Here is an 18362-nt window from a genome sequence, read left to right as displayed (position 1 = left end):
TCAGTTCATTACAACTCCTTTAGCACTGTCAGATACACTGTTAGTATAAAAAAATACTAATTATAGATTATTAAAAATAATGTAATGGTAACACACAATGGTCTCATTCCACATGACAATAAGATTACCAACATTGGTGTCCAGGAATCACTTGAATCATCTACTTTATTATTAGGTACATTTTGCTAGTATTAAGTTGGAGCCGCTTTTGCATAAGGTGCTGGAAAAATTCATCAGAGATTGGAGTACAGCTTAACTCACTATCACTGTCTCTAACCAGCTTGAGATGACTTGAGCTTTGAGCTCCTGCTGTGTTATCCTGCTGGAAGCAGCCACCAGAACATGTGCACACTGCGCTTATAAATGGATGGAAAATGCTGACACTACCATCCAAATGTCGCTGCAAAAATAGAGACATTAGACCAGGTGATGTTTTTCTCAGACTTCTATTATCCATTTTTTGTGAACTTGTGTGAACTGTAGCCTCTGTTTTCTGTCCTTAGCAGACAGGAGTGGCACCCAGTGTGGTCTTCTGCTGCTGTAGCCTATCTGCTACAAGTTTTGATGTGTTGCACATTCAAAGATGCTCTTCTGCATACCTTGGTTCTAAAATGTCTTTTTTTTTGAGTTGGTGGTTCCTTCCTCTCAGCTTAAAGCAGTCTGACTTTTGACATCAACAAGGCATTTTAACCCATAGAACGCCTGCTGACTGGATTTATTACCTTTTTAGAACATTCTCTGAAACTCTAGAGATGATCGTGTGGAAAATCCCAATAGATCAGCAATTTCTAAAACACTTAGACCAACCTCCTTGACACCAACAACCATGGAATGTTCACTTACATCACCTTTCTTGCCCAACTTGACATGTCTACATGCATTGGGTTGGTGACGTGATTAGCTGATTACATACTCGTGCCTGTGAGTTGAGCACCTGTACCTAATAAAGCGACCACTTCTGTATATAGTGTAGACCAGGGTTTGATTACCTGGTAAAAGGAAATGTCTTTAAAAAGGCTTCATCCCCTTCAGAGGATTAAATAGCTTTTTATATTTTAATGGCAACATGTGCTTAATATATCAACGTTTCATATATTTAAGTGGAATAAATCCATTAAACATCAAAACAATCTGGCCCAAGCTAAAGTAGAGAAAACTATAAACGTGCAGAAGTTACCATAGTTTACTGATGACTGCTGAGCAAGACTTCAGATCAGCAGCGCCACAGAACCTCATTGTTGTTGGCAACAGTATTTTTTATATAGACACTGATGCAGCAGAAACATGAGTGGAGGAGCAATAGAGGACAAAGTGTGTGATCTGGGAGGTAAACAAAACCGAGCTGGTGGCGACTGCACTTGTGTTGAGCTGTCTGGCTTACCATGAGGTGTGGAGAAGAGGCTGAGTAGGATAATATGTTTGGGTTGGACCCTGTGCTCTTTCAGCACCCTCACAGCCTCAATCACGGTGTTCCCTGTACCTGCAGACACAGAACAAATAAGGTTTGCTTCACATTCCTGCTTATAATGACAAATTTGCTGACTCATCTCAAGAATATGTGACAAGTCGTAACAGATTCCCAAGACAAACTAGATAATTGCATTTTTCCCAATTCAAATATATCCAACTCATGCATTATGAGCATCTTAAAAGGAAAGGAAAGTGATTGTGTGCTGATTGATGTGCCCATGAGTCTGGACAATTGACAGGCTTTAATTTCACATCCAGTTAGCATGCATCAATGAAACCATATGTTCCATCATTCTGACATTATAAAATATACCTTGAGCCTAGCTTGGTCACTTTTTTTTTTTTTAAAGCTGAGAACAGAAAAATGCTGCTTTGTGACACAGGGAAACCGGGGCTATTAAGATACTATTTTTGTTGGCACTCATTATGTTATTCAGCAGCCTGGTGGCTATCTCCCAGGCAATGTATAATTAGCCCCATGAGAACTATAATTATCAGAGCAGTGTGAATGGGCCGGCGTGATGTGGAAATGCAGACTTGGTGGTGAAGGTCAACTCAAGGAAGATTTTCCAAAATGAATAAATACAAAAAACTTTTTTTCTTTTTACACTTGCACAGAATTGAACATCTCTTGACATTTACGTGCTACTGAAGGTGACAAACTGGAGTCACCAGCAAGAAAAAACGAGCTCAGCCATCTTGTTACTTACTGAGAATGGGGTACATGAGCAGCACTTTTCTTCTATACACATCTGGGGGGAACTTGGCATAGTAGACCTTGGCTTTCTGTGTCTCTTCGTCACTCTGTATGAGGATCTTGCCAATGCGGATAGAGCGGCAGCAATCACGGAGACCCTGCTCCATGGCCTCACCTGTGAGAAAGCACGTGAAATGCAACTGTGGTTGAAAGGTTGAAATATATTTGTTGCTTAGGGTTAGTTTTGTCTTCATCAGCGGGGATTTCCAGCAGACCTGCACCTACATGTGTGTTGCGTCTCATTTCTCCAGTAAGACACGCTCACGCCATATCGGTTTGTTTGAAATTACAAGAATAATTATCAGCAGCGCTAATCATAAAAATACATTCCGGATTTTCCTAAACCCAAAGTCACCTAAAAATATTAAAGAAATATAAAGACATGGCTGGTGCCATTTAAAAAACAAGCAAACAAACAATGCTATATATAAATGCAGAATTGCCCGCTTTCCTCCACAACCACATAGAAAAGTTCACACACTGGTCACACTGTAACGCATTCAGTCTTCATTACATTACAGCGCTCTACCATGACATGCTCAAAGTCAACCCACGAGGATGTCAAGACATGACTGTGGTATGGAAAACAATAGAACCGGTGTTTTGACTTAGCTGATGTGTTACCTTTAAGGTACAGTGTTTGAGTTTTATACTTCCTGTGTTTTATTCTAGCATGACTGTCAAAAAGGCAAAACAGGCTTTGCAGACAGCTATGGTAACAGTCTCATTAAACCAAAAGGATAGATAACAAGTGTCACTTCTGGTTGTGTGGTCTGCTGACAGCGAAGCCTTCAGAGACTGTGCTCTCTACAAAACTAAAGACAAATAGCTGTCTCAAATGCCTAACATAACGTTTACACAACGTAGTATTCAAACAAGAGAGTAGTTAGTCTATGATCCAGCGCAAACGATAACCGAGCAAGAGCAAAACAGATGCACAGTATGAGTACACGGTTTCATGGAAGACTTATGTGTACCTAGGAAAGACACAAATTTGTTTTGATAGGTGTGCTAGAGAAGGTTTAACTTACCACTCCTCATAATGCTGACTCCACAGTTGCCTCTTTCAAACTTGACACCCTCATACTTGTACCCTGAGGGAAAAAATGAAGCAGAAACAGTCACAAAATGTAGCTGTTCAGAAAAAGCCCACACAGTCATATAATGCTGGGAGTTAAAACACTCAAACACTGGAGCCCACTGGTCAGAATTCAGAACTCTGTTTTTGTCTAACCTAGTCTTTACACCTGAATAACGACTTTGTTATTACAGAGAGATCCTCCTCACCTGTCGGTGTGGTCACTGTGCACTCAGAGTAGGGGAGCTGGTTCAAGCCCTCTTCAACTACAAGCCTGATCTGGTTTTTTACAACACAAACAGACTTCATTTATAAAATCTTCACACTCTTACAGCATACTGTATTAAAGTCATGATCTTACCAGTCGGTCTGCACAAAACACAAAATCTCCTCTGCTGGTTGTCCTGAAAATGTAAATATGAGTTTGATTAGATCATTTTAGATCAGGGGTTGGCAAACTTTTACTATGAAAAGGGTCATTTTCAAGCAATTCTTAACCTGTAAAGAACATCTGATATTTGCAATGCCTATTTATTTAAGCCATTTGTTATACAGTCATGTGAAAAAGTAAGTTTCCCCATGACAATATGTACTTCTTTGAAAACTTAAAGGATACCCCATGATTCAATAGTTTATTATTTAGCAGTAATTGTTTTCTGTATGGCGTTTTAAGTCTCTCACAACATTGTGGAGGAATTGTCGCTCACTTGTGGCGCACTTACAGTGCTATTTGTTCATTGAGGTTTGCAGGCATTCATATATGCACAATATTTTTAAGGTCCTGCCACAGAATTTAATTAAGGCTGAGGTCTGGACTTTGACTGGACTGCTGCAACATCTTTATTCTTCTCTTTTTCAGTCATTCTGTTGGAGATCATTGTCCTGTTGTGTGACATCAAGCTTTAGCCCATGGCCTGACATTTCACTGTAAAATACTTTGGCATATGGTCGACTAAGTGACTGCAATATGCTTAGGTATATAGCTGCAAAATAAGCTTAAATCATCACCCCTTCTCCACCATGCTTTACAGCTGGTATGAGGTATTTGTGCTGATGTGCTGTGTTTTGTTTTTCGGAAATGTGAACCCTGGCCCAACATTTTGTGGTTTGTTCAGATCAACTTTGAAACAACCCCCTCTGCTAGGTTATTTTTAAAGAGAAGATGTATTCTCCTGGCAACCCTTCCAAGCAAACCAGACTTGTTCAGTCTTTTTCTGATTGTACTGTCATGAGTTTTATCATACTAACTGAGGCCTGTAGAGTCTGAGATGCAGCTCTTGGGAGTTTTTACAGATTATCTGAGCATTGCATGGTTGTTAACACACACCTGAATGCTCCAGACCAGCAAATTGCCAAAATGTCTGCTTTTACAAAGATCCTGACAGTTGATGATGATCAGACTATCAGCACTGCATAGTCCTGTGGAAACTCTTTTTTTACATGACTGTATGCATGTCATTTTTTAATTCTTATCATGTGTTAATGAAGAAGGCACCAACTATTATTTGGATGTTTGCCCATCAAAATACCAATAACAGTAAAAATGCAAATCTTTTACTACATGTGACTACTTTAAAGTGGGCTATTCATAATTAGTATTTTAACTTTTCGTTTTCATTACAATAATATCATTTTTGTTGCATTTATAGTTCCTAATGATCTATTTTTTAAGATACATGCGTCTCTGAGCTGGTTGATACTCAGCACTGCTCTGATTCAAATAATCTTATTACTGCTTCAATTTCATCTCTTTTTGTGTGAACAGACGACAACTATTCCTGTTTGTATCAGGTAAAGTAATACAAGGTTATAACTACACAAGACATCTTAACAACTGTAAGATATGTTGGTTCTTTTGATACAATAAATTATTCTCTCCTTGAAAGGCTTAAAAAATGTTGTAGCTGAACCTGTTATGATAGTTACTATGACGTTTCCTTGAAGAAGCATCACTTGTTTTAGTCACAGGTAGAGCAGGGCGATATGGCCAAAAATATTTATCACGATATATATTTGAAAATTTGCGATAACGATATAACTGACGATATAATTGATGCGAGACAAAATACAACTCCACAACATTACTAGCGCAAAAAGACAACCTTCCATTTATTTTCACTTAAACAAGAAGCTGGTTTTTATGTACATTAAAGCTTTATAAAAATGTAACAGTGCAAATGCAAATGCCTTGCTGAAAGTTTAACCAAAAGGCATTTCCAGTAGAAATGGGCTGACATATCCTGAGCATAACCATGTATAATATCCACTGAAGTTAAAAAGAGGTGCTTTGTAACATTAAACTGCAGTGTGCAGTACGTATTTTTCGGACCATAAGGTGCACGGGATTATAAGGCACATTAAGCGAAACAAAGCAGTCAGATAAATCAAACTTTATTAAACTCATTCTTCTTGCTTCCTCCACTTCTGTACCATTGATTCATTAATGCTGTATTCTATCACAGCTGCTCTGTTCCCATGTTGTTGCAGTATATTAATGACTAACCTCGTATTGTGGATGGATTATCTCAGTTGTTCTTCTGACTGAAGTTTGGTCCGTTTACAGCATCCTGCCATGCGATTGCATTTGTCTCTAACTATCAGAAACCTTAACGTTAACTTTTTTAAGTGGAAAAGTGTTAGTGTTTGTCCTCCAGCTTCACTGTTTATATTATGCTAACATAGCTGTGTTGCTAGCGATCACGTAGCACATCATTAAATACCAGCTAGCCCAACTTCAGTAACCCTATTTTTTTCAATTCAATTCAATTCAATCTTTATTGGCAGACTACATGTCCATAAAAACAAGACAAGAAACACACACACACACAACTCCCCCCCCCCCCACACACACACACAACACTATAAACGTCACTGCTGTTTAGTTTCCTGTCTTCATTTATGTTGGAAGTGATAGCAGAGCTGTACGTTTGATTTTTTTCAGAAATCTCTCAGTCTCTCAGTCAGAACATGCTAGCGAAACTAGCGAGCTAGCTTCCGCTAGCTTCCTGCTAACTTCTAACTCCGTTAAATGTAATAAATTTTGTTTTCATGGATGCCTGGAAGTTAAACTTCATAGTTACACCTGGTAAAGCAGCAATGCTGATCGTTTTATTAAAGATGAAAGAATTTAGACAGTTTTTAACTCTCAGTGATGCTGCAGTGTTGTTTGACCTGAAGATTATGGAGTTTAGGACCCAGATTACTCCCAGATTTAAGAGCATCTTAGTCCGACGATAACGACGGCCGCTTGCATGTTCTGCAAAAAAATGTGCTTTGTCGTGTATCTGACGGACAAACACCAAACCAGTTCCACATCACTGAAGTTGCACCATTTTTACAAACCAATTCTGGTTCATTTGTTTCACTCAACAATCGGCCATGTGCGTATGAAAACAAAGCCACTGCGCATGCGCGTTTTACTCATATTCTATCGCGATATTTCATTTTCCTATCGTTGCCTAACATTATACTGGTATTACCGTGAACGGTATAATATGGCCCAGCCCTAGTCACAGGCATGGACAATATTGCACATACTGTAGTTTCTTTCACCATGTTGAGTCATCATTGAAGCTATATGGGTCATTTCATATCAACTGACTAAATCTGGAAAAAAATCCCAGCCTGAAAAATTCCCAGGGTGATCATGAACTCAAATTTGCTACATAAAGTGAAGGTCGGAGATATTTGGCCTAAAAAATATGATTTACATAATTTAAGTAGCTCTGTAGATATAGCTGGTTGAAAATGCCCCCAACTTAGATAGATAGATAGATAGATAGTCACAAAATATCTATCTATCTATCTATCTATCTATCTATATATATATATATATATATATATATATATATATATATATATATATATATATACACACATTTAAAAAATAAAAAATATTTATATGAAAAAATATCTATTTTATGAGTAAACTTATAACAATATAGAGGTAAAATGTTGCAGTTTCTTTAATAAGAAGCGTGCCCCCCCTTCTAACATTTGAAAGGAAATTGGAGATGGTCAGGCTGAAAGCATTTCTCTGTGCGCCCCAGGGTGGCTGTGGCTACAATGTAGCTGCCATCACCAGTGTGTGAATGTGTGTGTGAATGGGTGGATGACTGGATATGTAAAGCGCTTTTGGGTCCTTAGGGACTAGTAAAGCGCTGTATAAATACAGGCCATTTACCATTTGGTCATTTGACATATGTTTAAAGAGTGAGTTATTTAAACCTCACGCTTTGTTTTTCTAATATTACATCAAGATCTGAGATGTGCTATACGTTTGCCTGACCTATCTAATATCACTGCAAACTCTTTGACTTCCCCTGGAAATTTACATTCCATTAAATTTTTGGTAAGCTGCCTTTTTTAGGATTAGTGGCATCCTTTAAATTACATACCTTCCTGGTTTTCTATTATAGTTCCAGTTCAGTGAAATGAAGAACAGCTACGTTTTCCCATTTACTAATTATAGTTTTCTACAGAGACCATAAACACAAGTCTATATTTTATATAAGGCTCGTTACTTGCTTTTGTACCACAACCACTATGCATATGGCCTGTGTGTCAGTAAACAAGAGCGGGGGACTCACTTGTCTCTGATTATTGTCTGTAATTCACGGATCTGGTCATTCAGAGGAAGCAGCTTAAGCTGGGGTCCCAGGTTGTCCTGGCTGTCAGGCTGTGTTGTGGCATCACTTGGTTCGGAGTTGGATACTACTGCAGGCACGCTGCTGTTACTGTTTGCAAACCGAACTTGCTTCATTGGGTGCTCCTGGCCACTGCTCACATTGTTCAGCTGCTGATTGTGGCATGGCATCCTGAGTAAAAGCAAGAGATATCTATGCTAAAGTCAGCTAGCTTCTTTCCGCCGCGCCACACACGTACTAACGGTGTGTCACAAGGAACACAACGTGCTCTGCCGTTAGCTTCAACTCTTAAACTTCGAGTAGCTACTGCACAGACACCCGCGTTAGGACTTCACTCGCAGATGTACAGACACCGAAACAGGTCGTGTTAAAAACAATTCCTTGCCAAAACGCAGCGATTAGAAAACCTGCTTGCCTGCTAGCTTTGACACGACGTTAAAGAAGGCCGGATATGACGTACCCGGCGTGTTGACTAACTGCCCTCCTTCCTCATACAACATGGCGCTGATGTTGGCACCGCTGAAATGCGGCATTCACTTTCAAAAACGAAAACTAGCGCTTCTCATTCGGCAGACGAGCTCGTATCATGTATGGAATAAAAGTCGTAATGAGCCGGGGGCTGGCCATGCACGCCAAAGCACATATCCGGTGAGTGAGGACGGGGCTGGTCAGAGAGGACACGGTGCTTTTAGCCACCAGGCAAGGGCAGAGAAAAAGTCTTTCTAAGTAACTTTCAGGAATGATACCTAGATAGATGATTTGTTTTCTGGTTTGTTAGAGAAACAGGCGGTTGTCATCTGTTAAAAGAGCCGTTTGGGTTTGCTTTAAGTAGCTGGCTAAGTAGCTAACCCTGCATTAACTTAACGACTTAGGTTACTCATGTTATGTCATAACGTCGTTATTAGTTTTGAATGTATGTCAGCTGAACGGAAAGTAGGGCTGAACGATATATCGCATTTGCGATAATATCGCGACATGATCAAGTGCAATTTTCTAACCGCAAAGGCTGCGATTATACTGCGATTATATTATACAATTCATGGGCTGCATCCTCCTGAGGCCGCATTTGTAGACCGATTACGTCACAGCGACGCGCCGAAGGCTGTCCAAATTACTACCATATCCCAGCCAAACTCCAGTTTCCAGCAATGGCGGCCGCTACTAAGTTTTAAAATTACTCATACTAATCTTTCTGGGTCACAAAATAAACTTTTAACATATTTTCAGGCGAGAAAGTAGTTGTGTTTGTGTTTGTGCTGTGTTTTTAAGCACTCAGGTCCTGCTTGATCCATTACTGTGCTTCAGTGTGGTATATCCTGTTCTCGGTGTTTCAAAATGTTTACCAAACCTTTATTTAAAAACCAGTTTAGGCAACTTCTCTTCTGTTTGTTTGGTTTGCATAACCTTTGAACTCCGACTATGAATGCTTAAAAAATTTGCTGAAATCACACAATGAATTAAATATTTAGTACTTATTTGTTTAAATGATGTGAGCGTAGTGGTTTACCCATTTGCCTAAAGAGGTAAAAAATCCTCCATTTGATTCTGGGAGGAATCGAATATAGAAGGGAAGTGCATCCGGAGTAAAAACTGTGACAAATCAAACATGCACAGCTGCTCTTTGTTTTACATGATGTGAATTTTGGGTTATTAAATTTTACTTGCTTTTATTTACTGCTTTACACTTTCTCTCTGTGTGGTAAACATGATTATTGAAACATTTAGGAACATTGGTAAAATCAGTGCTCTTGTGTGTTTCAGTCAAGTTCACCTCCACACCTACGAACGGCAACATGGAGCACCAACAGGAGCGAAAAAAGTCGTCAGATTTTGGAAGCTGCAAAAGTAAGTGTGTATTAAGAAATAATCACATATTGGCGTCCTGTTATTCAAATTAATTAATATAGGGTAACAGTGAATTCCCCTTCCACAGCACTTACAGGTGACAGACAAACGGACATGTTGGCACGGAAATGCAGGCGGGGGACTAAGCGCAGACCCAAAAAATGTGGTGAGTACGGTACCGTGTTTTAATGATTACTTAGTGAAACTTTTCATGCTTGGATGACATGAAACCTTTAATTTTTTTTGTTTGAAAATGCTGACCATTGTTATTCTTAAGATGACAAAACTAAACAGTGTCATATCTGTGAATCAGTTTGGTGTTACGCAGCCTTAAAGCTGATTTAAACTGCTGCATTGAATCTACGCTGTAGTTACATCATAATTGCAAATCCCTCTGAAACCTTATGCCGTAATCTAATGTACACCTACCTGGAAATGTAACCGCATGTTGCGTTGACACAGACTGTCTTATTGCTGGTCAAATGAGTTTTCTCTGTCAAATTGGGTTAGGGGGCTGAACTCTTAAACTCTTAATAGCTTCATTGCCTAATGGGCGAAACGCTAAAATAAGACTCCTGAGAATTTCACATATGTTATGTGACTTGAATAAAAGAGACATTCGTTTTACAAGAACTTGGGTTAGGTATTAATATTAACTCCACATTGAAGAGTTTAACTGAAAGCTGAGTTACATTTAATATTTCCAGATAAAACGAGTAACTGTAATGAAGTTGGGCCTTACAGAAACTTCAGTAGTGCATTAAACTGTTCATTTTAATCCTCCCTCAGCAGTGTCACACATTGCTGATTGTATTTGATTAAAAGCAGGTGCTGGGCGCACTTTCACTGTAATTTGTTAGGAGGTGCTGCCATACAGCAGCGTCGTAACATGGTGCCACCATATTGAGTGGATTAGAGGAATTACTGCATATTCTCCGGCCTGTGGAGAGTCCCTGTGGCAGATGTGTGTTGGAGCGTGGGTAAACAGCTATGCTGGCACCAGTGGGCTCTCGGCCTCAGCTGGGATGACAGCCCAGGTATCTCGTGGGACTTGTAGTGTCAGACTGGATCCCCAAGTCCACCTGGAGACTCTGCTGTCATCGTGGCTGCCATATCTCCTTGGGGACTCCTGTTGACATTTGATGTTCTACGTGCGTGCCCAGAGAGCCATCTTTAGGTTACTGGGATTGTCAACACTGAATGCTAAATGTATGGTGTTTGCCAGTATTGCCCAGTGAGGCACATTAGACTGTTAACATAGCAGTTATCCCACATATTTTACAAGGTGTTCTATTGAATAAATAAAGTTTGCTGCTGTGTCTTTTACACAGCTGAAGGAGGTGAATTCAGCTCAAATCCTGTCTGCGATGCTGTCTTACGTGTGGCCGAAGGATAGACCCGACCTGCGAGCCCGTGTTGCACTCTCTCTGGGCCTGCTCGCTGGATCCAAGGTAAGCTTAATTTCTCTTTTATTTATTTTTATACATATCATATAAAGAGAATTTAATTAGTTTGACTGGTGATTAGCCACATTACTTGGACTTACCTAACAACAACTGATATTTTTATCACATTACTTCTGCTTTATGCTTTGTGGATTTGTTCCACCCTGAAGAAGAAGGTTAGCTAACAGCTAATGCCCTCCCTTGTGACATTAGGAGCCAGATATTCTTAGATGAAAGCAAGATACTTTGACAAAATAAATTCAGCTGATTGTAGACAGAGTTGTTAACTAGCACAAAACCCCTGCAGTCTTCACTCATCATATATTCCCACAGCTTCAGAGTCATTCTTGCATGTTGCTGCTCATTTTAATTTGTTACTGTTTTCAAAAGAGATGCATTTTAGAGAATTGGTAATTGGAAATGAGGATTATTAATTTCTCCCCTGGTAGATGTTTTAGGCAAGGACATCATCAGTATGTTAAGAAACAATTCGGTAAATCATGTACGTGGCTTTTCACAGTGAAACACAGTGACGAAGAGAGGTTATAATCCAAGGTTACCACTGGCTTCAGTTAAATCCACCATTATTAGTTATAACAGTCATCATAAAAATGTGTATTATATTTTACAAAAAAAAAAAAAGATTAATCGAATTTGCAAATAATTTCAGCTCTGTTTAATTAAAAATGCTAAAGACAAGAAATCAGTTTTAAAAAGTGAGAAATTGTGTTTGTTTTGTTATGCATGCATGTGTCTTTTTTCAATATAATGTATAAAAACATGGGCAAAAACTTGAATGAATGCTAAAAATAATTCACACAAATACTAATTTGGCTTTTTGACAGCAGTTCAAGCAAGAAGTTTAAAAAAAAAATTTTTTTCTCAATATATAAAATCCAAAATATTTGATATTAAAATATTAACAGAACCTGGGGAAATCTGTGTGCAAAACCAGTGTTGAAAAGCCCTTTGTTTTTAAACCAATGTTATTGGTGTTACAGCAATGCTTGAACATTCTGATTGGCCTGGAGCGTTATGGCATCAGGTTAAGAGGGGTTACCAGTTACACTGTAGATTTCCTGCTGATTTCAGGCTTAAGAGAGGGCACAAGGGTAAACGTGCCATATCCACACTTTCTTTTTGAAAAGTTATGCTGTCATTAAACTAAAAAAACGTTCACAGATTTCCAGAAAAATTGAATTTTTGAAATTCAGTACGTGCAAAAATGTAAGATCTGTGAAGCAAGTGTCATGAAAAAATGCCAGTGTCAAGCCAAGTCATTTGAATAGGTCTAACAAACTCTGTGTTAGGAAATGCTTGGTTTTATTATTTGCCACCAGCTTTTTTTTTTTGGCACTGTTGTTGTAGGATAAGACTGAAGTGAAAAGCCTGATAATGTGGATGTGAAGTGCTCTGAAGCCCAACAGATGAAATTGGGGCGTTCAGTATTGCATTCAGGACCTGCTTCATTCATTTTTAATGAAAACAAACCCCAACAAATAAACATTTACAACATGTAATTCTTGCAAGGGTGGCGTCAATTAGTCATTAATTATACCAGCATGTCATTACTTTGCAGAAAGTTGACCTGTAGCTTCACTTTTGTATACAGTGATTTTGCACATCCATTCATTTGCTTAACTGCTTATCCAGTTCAGGGTCATCGGGTCGAGCCTGTACAGCCTATCGCAGATGTCGTGCGACAAGGGGCAGGGTACACACTGAACAGGTCCTCAGTTTATTGCAGGAAATTATGCTTTTTTGTGTAAATTTGATGTATCGTCACTGTTTATATATCTTATTGCTTTTGGTTTTCTGTCATCCAGGAAGCAATTCAATTAATGAGTGTTAGGATTTCAAAAAAATTGTATCATTTTTGGCACACAAACAGCTGTACTGGTAGTTTTTTAGGATGAAGTTTTGCTTTGATCAGCTTGTTTTCTTAACTTTTTGAGAATTTACTACAGTGATGCTGTGTTACGAGATACAAGTGACTCTGTAGTTGTGTACTAAAAGCTACTTTCAGCTACTCACAAGGGGTCGCCACAGCAGGTAGCGCTACTGAAACACAAATTAAGCATATTAAAACGCTAATCTTTTTGACATATATATATTTATTTATTTTAAGAAAAAAAAATGTTCTTGCTTAATCAATTAACCTCTCAGCTCTGACCACCCTGTGTTTAAACATCATGAGTACTCACGATGGGTGATCACCTTTTGGTAAAGATCCCATGTGAAACTAAAACAGTCATGCATTTAAAACAGCGTCTTATGAAATAATTAATGGCATGCACCAATCATCGCGTGATGCATTCCCTCTTCATTTGTTGATGGTCTCTAATTTACACCCTGGAAAACAATCAGAAATTCACAGCTCCTCAATAACCGTGTCCTGCTGCCACTCAGCATGGCTCCCTCTAGTGTGTGCTAAAGAGGAGAGAGCTCATACATGCAATCCAATCTTCTCCTCCCTTTTTCCTGCTTGGCTGGAGTTAACCTTGATTTCTGCAGTATGTCTGTTTGAACTAAAAGCACCAGCAGTGTGGATGCAATTTTTAAATCAGCAGAATAATTATGCGGTTAAAGTGCATCACACCTCTGCAAGGGACATTATCGGTGACATTTTCATTTCAAATAAATGATTATATACTAGCTCTTGTTTTTGTTGCCCTCAAAGAAAGCCTTCTCTTTCTGCATGCCTTGCTATAAGCTTAAGCTAATTCTTTGTAGCCCGAAGCCTTTCTCCGCTACTTGACACAGCATCTCTATTATGGGATGACATACTGCGAGGTACAGATTGACATAGTGTCAATTTAATCTCCAGCATTGCTCGTTAATGGATTTGAAGAGCGCATCCAACCTTATCATGTATTAGTGGTAAAATTGAGGACATGTTTTGGCCCTGTGATAATAGGCTCAGGCTATTTTTGTGTCATGTTCTGTTGTCTTGGTAGCAAAGTGGCAGATATTGTTTTTCCTTGAGGGACTCAGAGGACTTCTATTGTCTGAGCATAATACCCAAGAGTATTAAGCAGGAACCCTAGAGATGTAGCTTTTGCACTTTAAATGGGCCATTATTAGGTGTCCTTCATACATCAGAGGTGGCACAGGTTTATTTCACATATGCTGGTCATATTTTATTAAATTTATACCCCACAGAATTCGATGGGGTAAAGGAACATAAAGTAACCCCCGTGTTAGAGGTTGAGATGTTCAAATGAAATGGTTTTTAAAAATGAAAATGCTTTGCTCTGTGATGCCGTGTTTTCTGTCTGTCCTAATGCGCAGCGGACCGCCCCGCCTGAGTCACACAGCTGTCCCTGTGCTTTTAATTAGCCCTAATAACCATTTCAATTCCATTAGCAGGAAGCACCAGCCTCCTCTCCAGCACCAGCACAGCCAGTCACAATGAAAACATATGCATGCATGCACACTACCCAGCATACCATACCATGCATACACATAACTGAATGCACCTGAATGGTAATCTTGGTTTTTACTTTGTAACAGTGGAGTTTTACTTTCTAGACCTGTGAGGTTTGCACACACAGAGACACCACAGAAAGCCAGAAAAAGAAGACTCTGGACACATATGTCAGTTTAATAGGCTATTTGAAACTGTTTCCTCCTCTGAGTGTTTTGTCCCTCTCTCTCTCCCTTCCCAGATCACCAATGTGACGGTGCCCTTCATGTTTAAGTATGCAGTGGACGAGCTTAACCAGATGTCGGGACACATGCTGAACCTAAATGACGCGCCAAGCACTGTGGCTACCATGGCAACGGCCGTGCTGATTGGCTGTAAGTCCCAGACTTGTATTGCACTGGCAGGTGCCGCGCTCATCAGATGGGACTGTGGGACTGCCTATTATCTACAGGCTGACCTTTCTCATCACATTCATATCAATGCCACGGCACAACCTCTGCTACTCGCTCACATTATTTACATTATGAGCTTCGTTCTGTGTCTGAGTTCCTTTTAATCCTCACGACCCTCTCGTGAGTGCTGAGGACGATCATGTATGATACCTGTGAGCTCTCAAGGCAAACAGAGGTGAATAGATTTATAAAGCAGTGGAGAAGAAATTGCAATGTCCTTTGAAAGTGGTTAGGTAGTTATTTTTTTCGTGCTGTGGCGAGGCCAGGGTTGCTTCTTTCACTTCTTTTTTTGGGGTCACCTTTTTCTTCTCTTTGTCTAAATGCTTCTGTGAGTACAAGAAAAAAGGCAGGAGTGAGATGTGAATGTGACGTGCCTTCCTGATTAGCGTAGGATTTCTGGGAACTGCTGCTGGAAAGCAGTATAAAATGAATAAACATGACAATACTAACAACCACTGTAAGTCACTGTGGCCTTCACTAAGATCAGCTTGTAAGCTCTGTATGCTAGCCCTGTAGCCACTTGTTTCTTCTTTGTGACACAGAGGACACAGTGCTTGTAGGTTGCAGTGTCTGGTGTAATTTGGCTGAAAAGGGTGCACCGTGCTCATCCTACCTTGTCAGATGTGGACACATTGTTCATTAGATGAGCATTTCTATTTAACGCCACATTACAGCCCCACGAAGAGCGGCAGACAGAGCGATTATTGCCCTGACTTTGGTCTCAGCAGATGTGCCATGTATTCACACAACTCAGTGAAATCACCACAGGAAGACCACATGTCATTCAAACACAGACTAATATCAATTTGTGACAGTCATGCTAGCCATCTGCTTGTAAAACAATTTATGAGCAGTGTGAGAGCTCAGATGAACTGACTTTTCTTTTTAGTATTTAATTGGAGTTGCTATCGGACTGAACAGCTCAGTTTTCTTGCTGTATATTAATGATCCTTTGAAAAAAAAATCTTATTATTGGATAATTTCTTTAACATAAAGACATGCTTGCTTCCACTTCTCTCCTTCACTGAAAGTCTAGACGCTGCATTCAAATTAAGCCTGTTTATTGACAACTTGATCACACCTTAACATTTCATTCTTATAAAACCTTGTCTCTGTTGCTCTGTTCTGTCGGTATACACGCTCAATGCCTTGCTGAACACTCGGATACCCTCCCTCCCTTCAGTCTGCAGTGAGCTGGCCCGCTATAGTAGTGAGGCTTCAGACAGCATTCTGCTTTGTAATTACAGAGGGGAGACTGCTGCTGTAGCATTGCAGGGCTTGCAGACCAGAGATGATGCGAAAGACTTGTCTTGCCACCTCATACGATCCGTCTCCTCAGAGTAGTCAATGAGCCTAAAACCTGTCTAGTCTTAAGTGCCTCAATGTGCTGCGTTCTGTTTAATAGGACAAGACAAGTGTGGGTCATATTCTTGTTTTGCTGCCTTTTAACAGTCTCCCGTGCTCAGGATGGCAATAGTTTCTCACTTTCTGCAGTTTAAACCTCCCTGCTTTTCACAGCAGGTGTCCTAAACTCTCCATCTCCTCCGCTATCCCAGATGGTGCCTCACGGGCTTGTGCAGCCTTCTTCAACGAGCTGAGGAACACCGTGTTCGGCAAGGTGGCCCAGAGCTCCATCCGACGCATAGCAAAGAACGTCTTCCTGCACTTGCACAATCTGGATCTGGGTTTCCATCTCAGCCGACAGACAGGGGCGCTGTCCAAGGCCATCGACCGCGGCACGCGGGGGATCTCTTTTGTCTTGAGCGCACTCGTCTTCAATCTCGGTCCCACGGTCTTTGAGATGGCCCTCGTCAGTGCCATTTTGGTGAGTTATAGGTGTAAATGAAGACACAAACTACCACACAGTGTGCTTATGCATTCTTTTTCAGCTTTTACTTCTTATTGGTGTTGCTGTTTCAGTGATTGATGTTAACATCACCTTGCCACTCCTCATAGCCGATTTCCCGGAAATTAATTTCACAGATACTATCTCATTTACATTTTAAATGGAATATGAATCCCTGTGAACTTTTGGTGGGCCCATTAGTGCTAATGATGAAACCTAAAGCTTTCTTGCATCTTAATGTCCTCCTGTGGAGTGTGCCCTAAACAGATGCCCCTTCTTCCACTGAAAGATGGGCTCATCTTTTAGTTCGTGCTATTACTCCACTGTGGATGATCAGATTGCCTGTAACAAGTGCAGACTCCACTGGCCAAATAGCTAAAGCGTCATCATGAGTACTTCTTGTCTTTTCCTATTCATTTGTAACCATTGCTTTCACAGTGGAATGATCAAAAACAATACCCTCTGAAAGTACCGTGTGACGCTAATAGATTGGTCTGATGTGGTCTCTTGACTTTTATCACAGTGCTGTTGAATTACAGCATGTAAAAGATGCTTCTTCCTGCCTGTGCTTTTCTCCTCTGCAGTATTACAAGTGTGGCGGACAGTTTGCAGCAGTGGCCTTGGGTACCTTATCAGCGTATACCATTTTCACAATTCTCATCACACAGTGGAGGTAGGATTGATGTTTTTTCTGCTTTTTTTCTGTGTCTGCCTGTTGTTCAGATTTGTAATCGCTTCAAAGAGATTTGGTTAACATTTCTGTGGCTCTCTGCATTGTAAAAATGCTCACTTTGAAATCCACAAATCAGCCACGATTAAAGCCATCGACAAATTACATAAGATTGATTACAATGCAGTGTTCTGCTGTGAGACCTTGGGTCCTAGCATCGATGTGGTTGTTTCTTAGAAAAGTCTCAACCACTTACAGAATGTTTTTGAAATTGGATGAATATGTTAAAAAATGTTTCTTGGTACCAGAAACTTTTTGATTTCCAATTACAACCAGTTTGTCAGACAATGTTTATCTATTTGCAAACAAAGTCTGCACAAATTCAGTTGGTTAAAAGGACTCTGACTACAAAGTGGTAATCAAAGACCAGAGCACACAACTGGAATATTTTGTGGCTACACTGAAAGCTATGAAATATTAGCTCTTTGCTCCAAGAGGCTAAGCCATCAAACGATAGTCGATGGTTTCCCAAATTGCCTAAATTTTGCCACCAGCCAAGTACAGCCTCCTTGTCAGCACCTCTGTCTGATAGTAACGGCCTCACATTGTCCACCCACGTTGGATAAACTGCTCATTAACTGCTAGAACATGACAAAGAGCCTCTTTTTAAAACTTCTCAGAGCCCAGTCTGTTCGAATGCTCATGAGATGTATTAAAACAAGCCTG

General features: G+C 39.9%; 2 protein-coding genes across 2 annotated transcripts in view; one reads left to right on the top strand and one right to left on the bottom strand.

The window, feature by feature from the left end:
- Positions 1-8571, bottom strand: part of uprt (uracil phosphoribosyltransferase (FUR1) homolog (S. cerevisiae)) — a 9540-nt gene extending 969 nt beyond the window's left edge. Inside the window, exons 1-6 of the mRNA XM_086311567.1 lie at positions 7895-8571; positions 3667-3709; positions 3515-3584; positions 3259-3321; positions 2181-2342; positions 1382-1480 (exon numbers count right to left, since the gene is read on the bottom strand). Of these exons, the coding sequence (XP_086167693.1) occupies positions 1382-1480; positions 2181-2342; positions 3259-3321; positions 3515-3584; positions 3667-3709; positions 7895-8121 (664 nt within the window). The 5' untranslated portion in view covers positions 8122-8571. The remainder of the gene's footprint in view (positions 1-1381; positions 1481-2180; positions 2343-3258; positions 3322-3514; positions 3585-3666; positions 3710-7894) is intronic.
- abcb7 (ATP-binding cassette, sub-family B (MDR/TAP), member 7) overlaps positions 8244-18362 on the top strand; it is a 24396-nt gene continuing 14277 nt past the window's right edge. The window contains exons 1-7 of the mRNA XM_086311522.1: positions 8244-8599; positions 9713-9796; positions 9885-9962; positions 11128-11247; positions 14910-15042; positions 16677-16945; positions 17551-17639. Coding sequence (XP_086167648.1) covers positions 8450-8599; positions 9713-9796; positions 9885-9962; positions 11128-11247; positions 14910-15042; positions 16677-16945; positions 17551-17639 — 923 coding nt within the window. The 5' untranslated portion in view covers positions 8244-8449. The remainder of the gene's footprint in view (positions 8600-9712; positions 9797-9884; positions 9963-11127; positions 11248-14909; positions 15043-16676; positions 16946-17550; positions 17640-18362) is intronic.

The sequence above is a fragment of the Aulonocara sp. 'chitande type north' Nkhata Bay genome, linkage group LG2, assembly GCF_057382095.1.
Source record: "Aulonocara sp. 'chitande type north' Nkhata Bay isolate Kocher_YH1m ecotype deep benthic linkage group LG2, A_spYH_male_GT1.1, whole genome shotgun sequence".
Classification (NCBI taxonomy): domain Eukaryota; kingdom Metazoa; phylum Chordata; class Actinopteri; order Cichliformes; family Cichlidae; genus Aulonocara; species Aulonocara sp. 'chitande type north' Nkhata Bay.
Note: the sequence above shows the minus strand (reverse complement) of the source record. Positions and strands in the feature narration are given on the sequence as shown.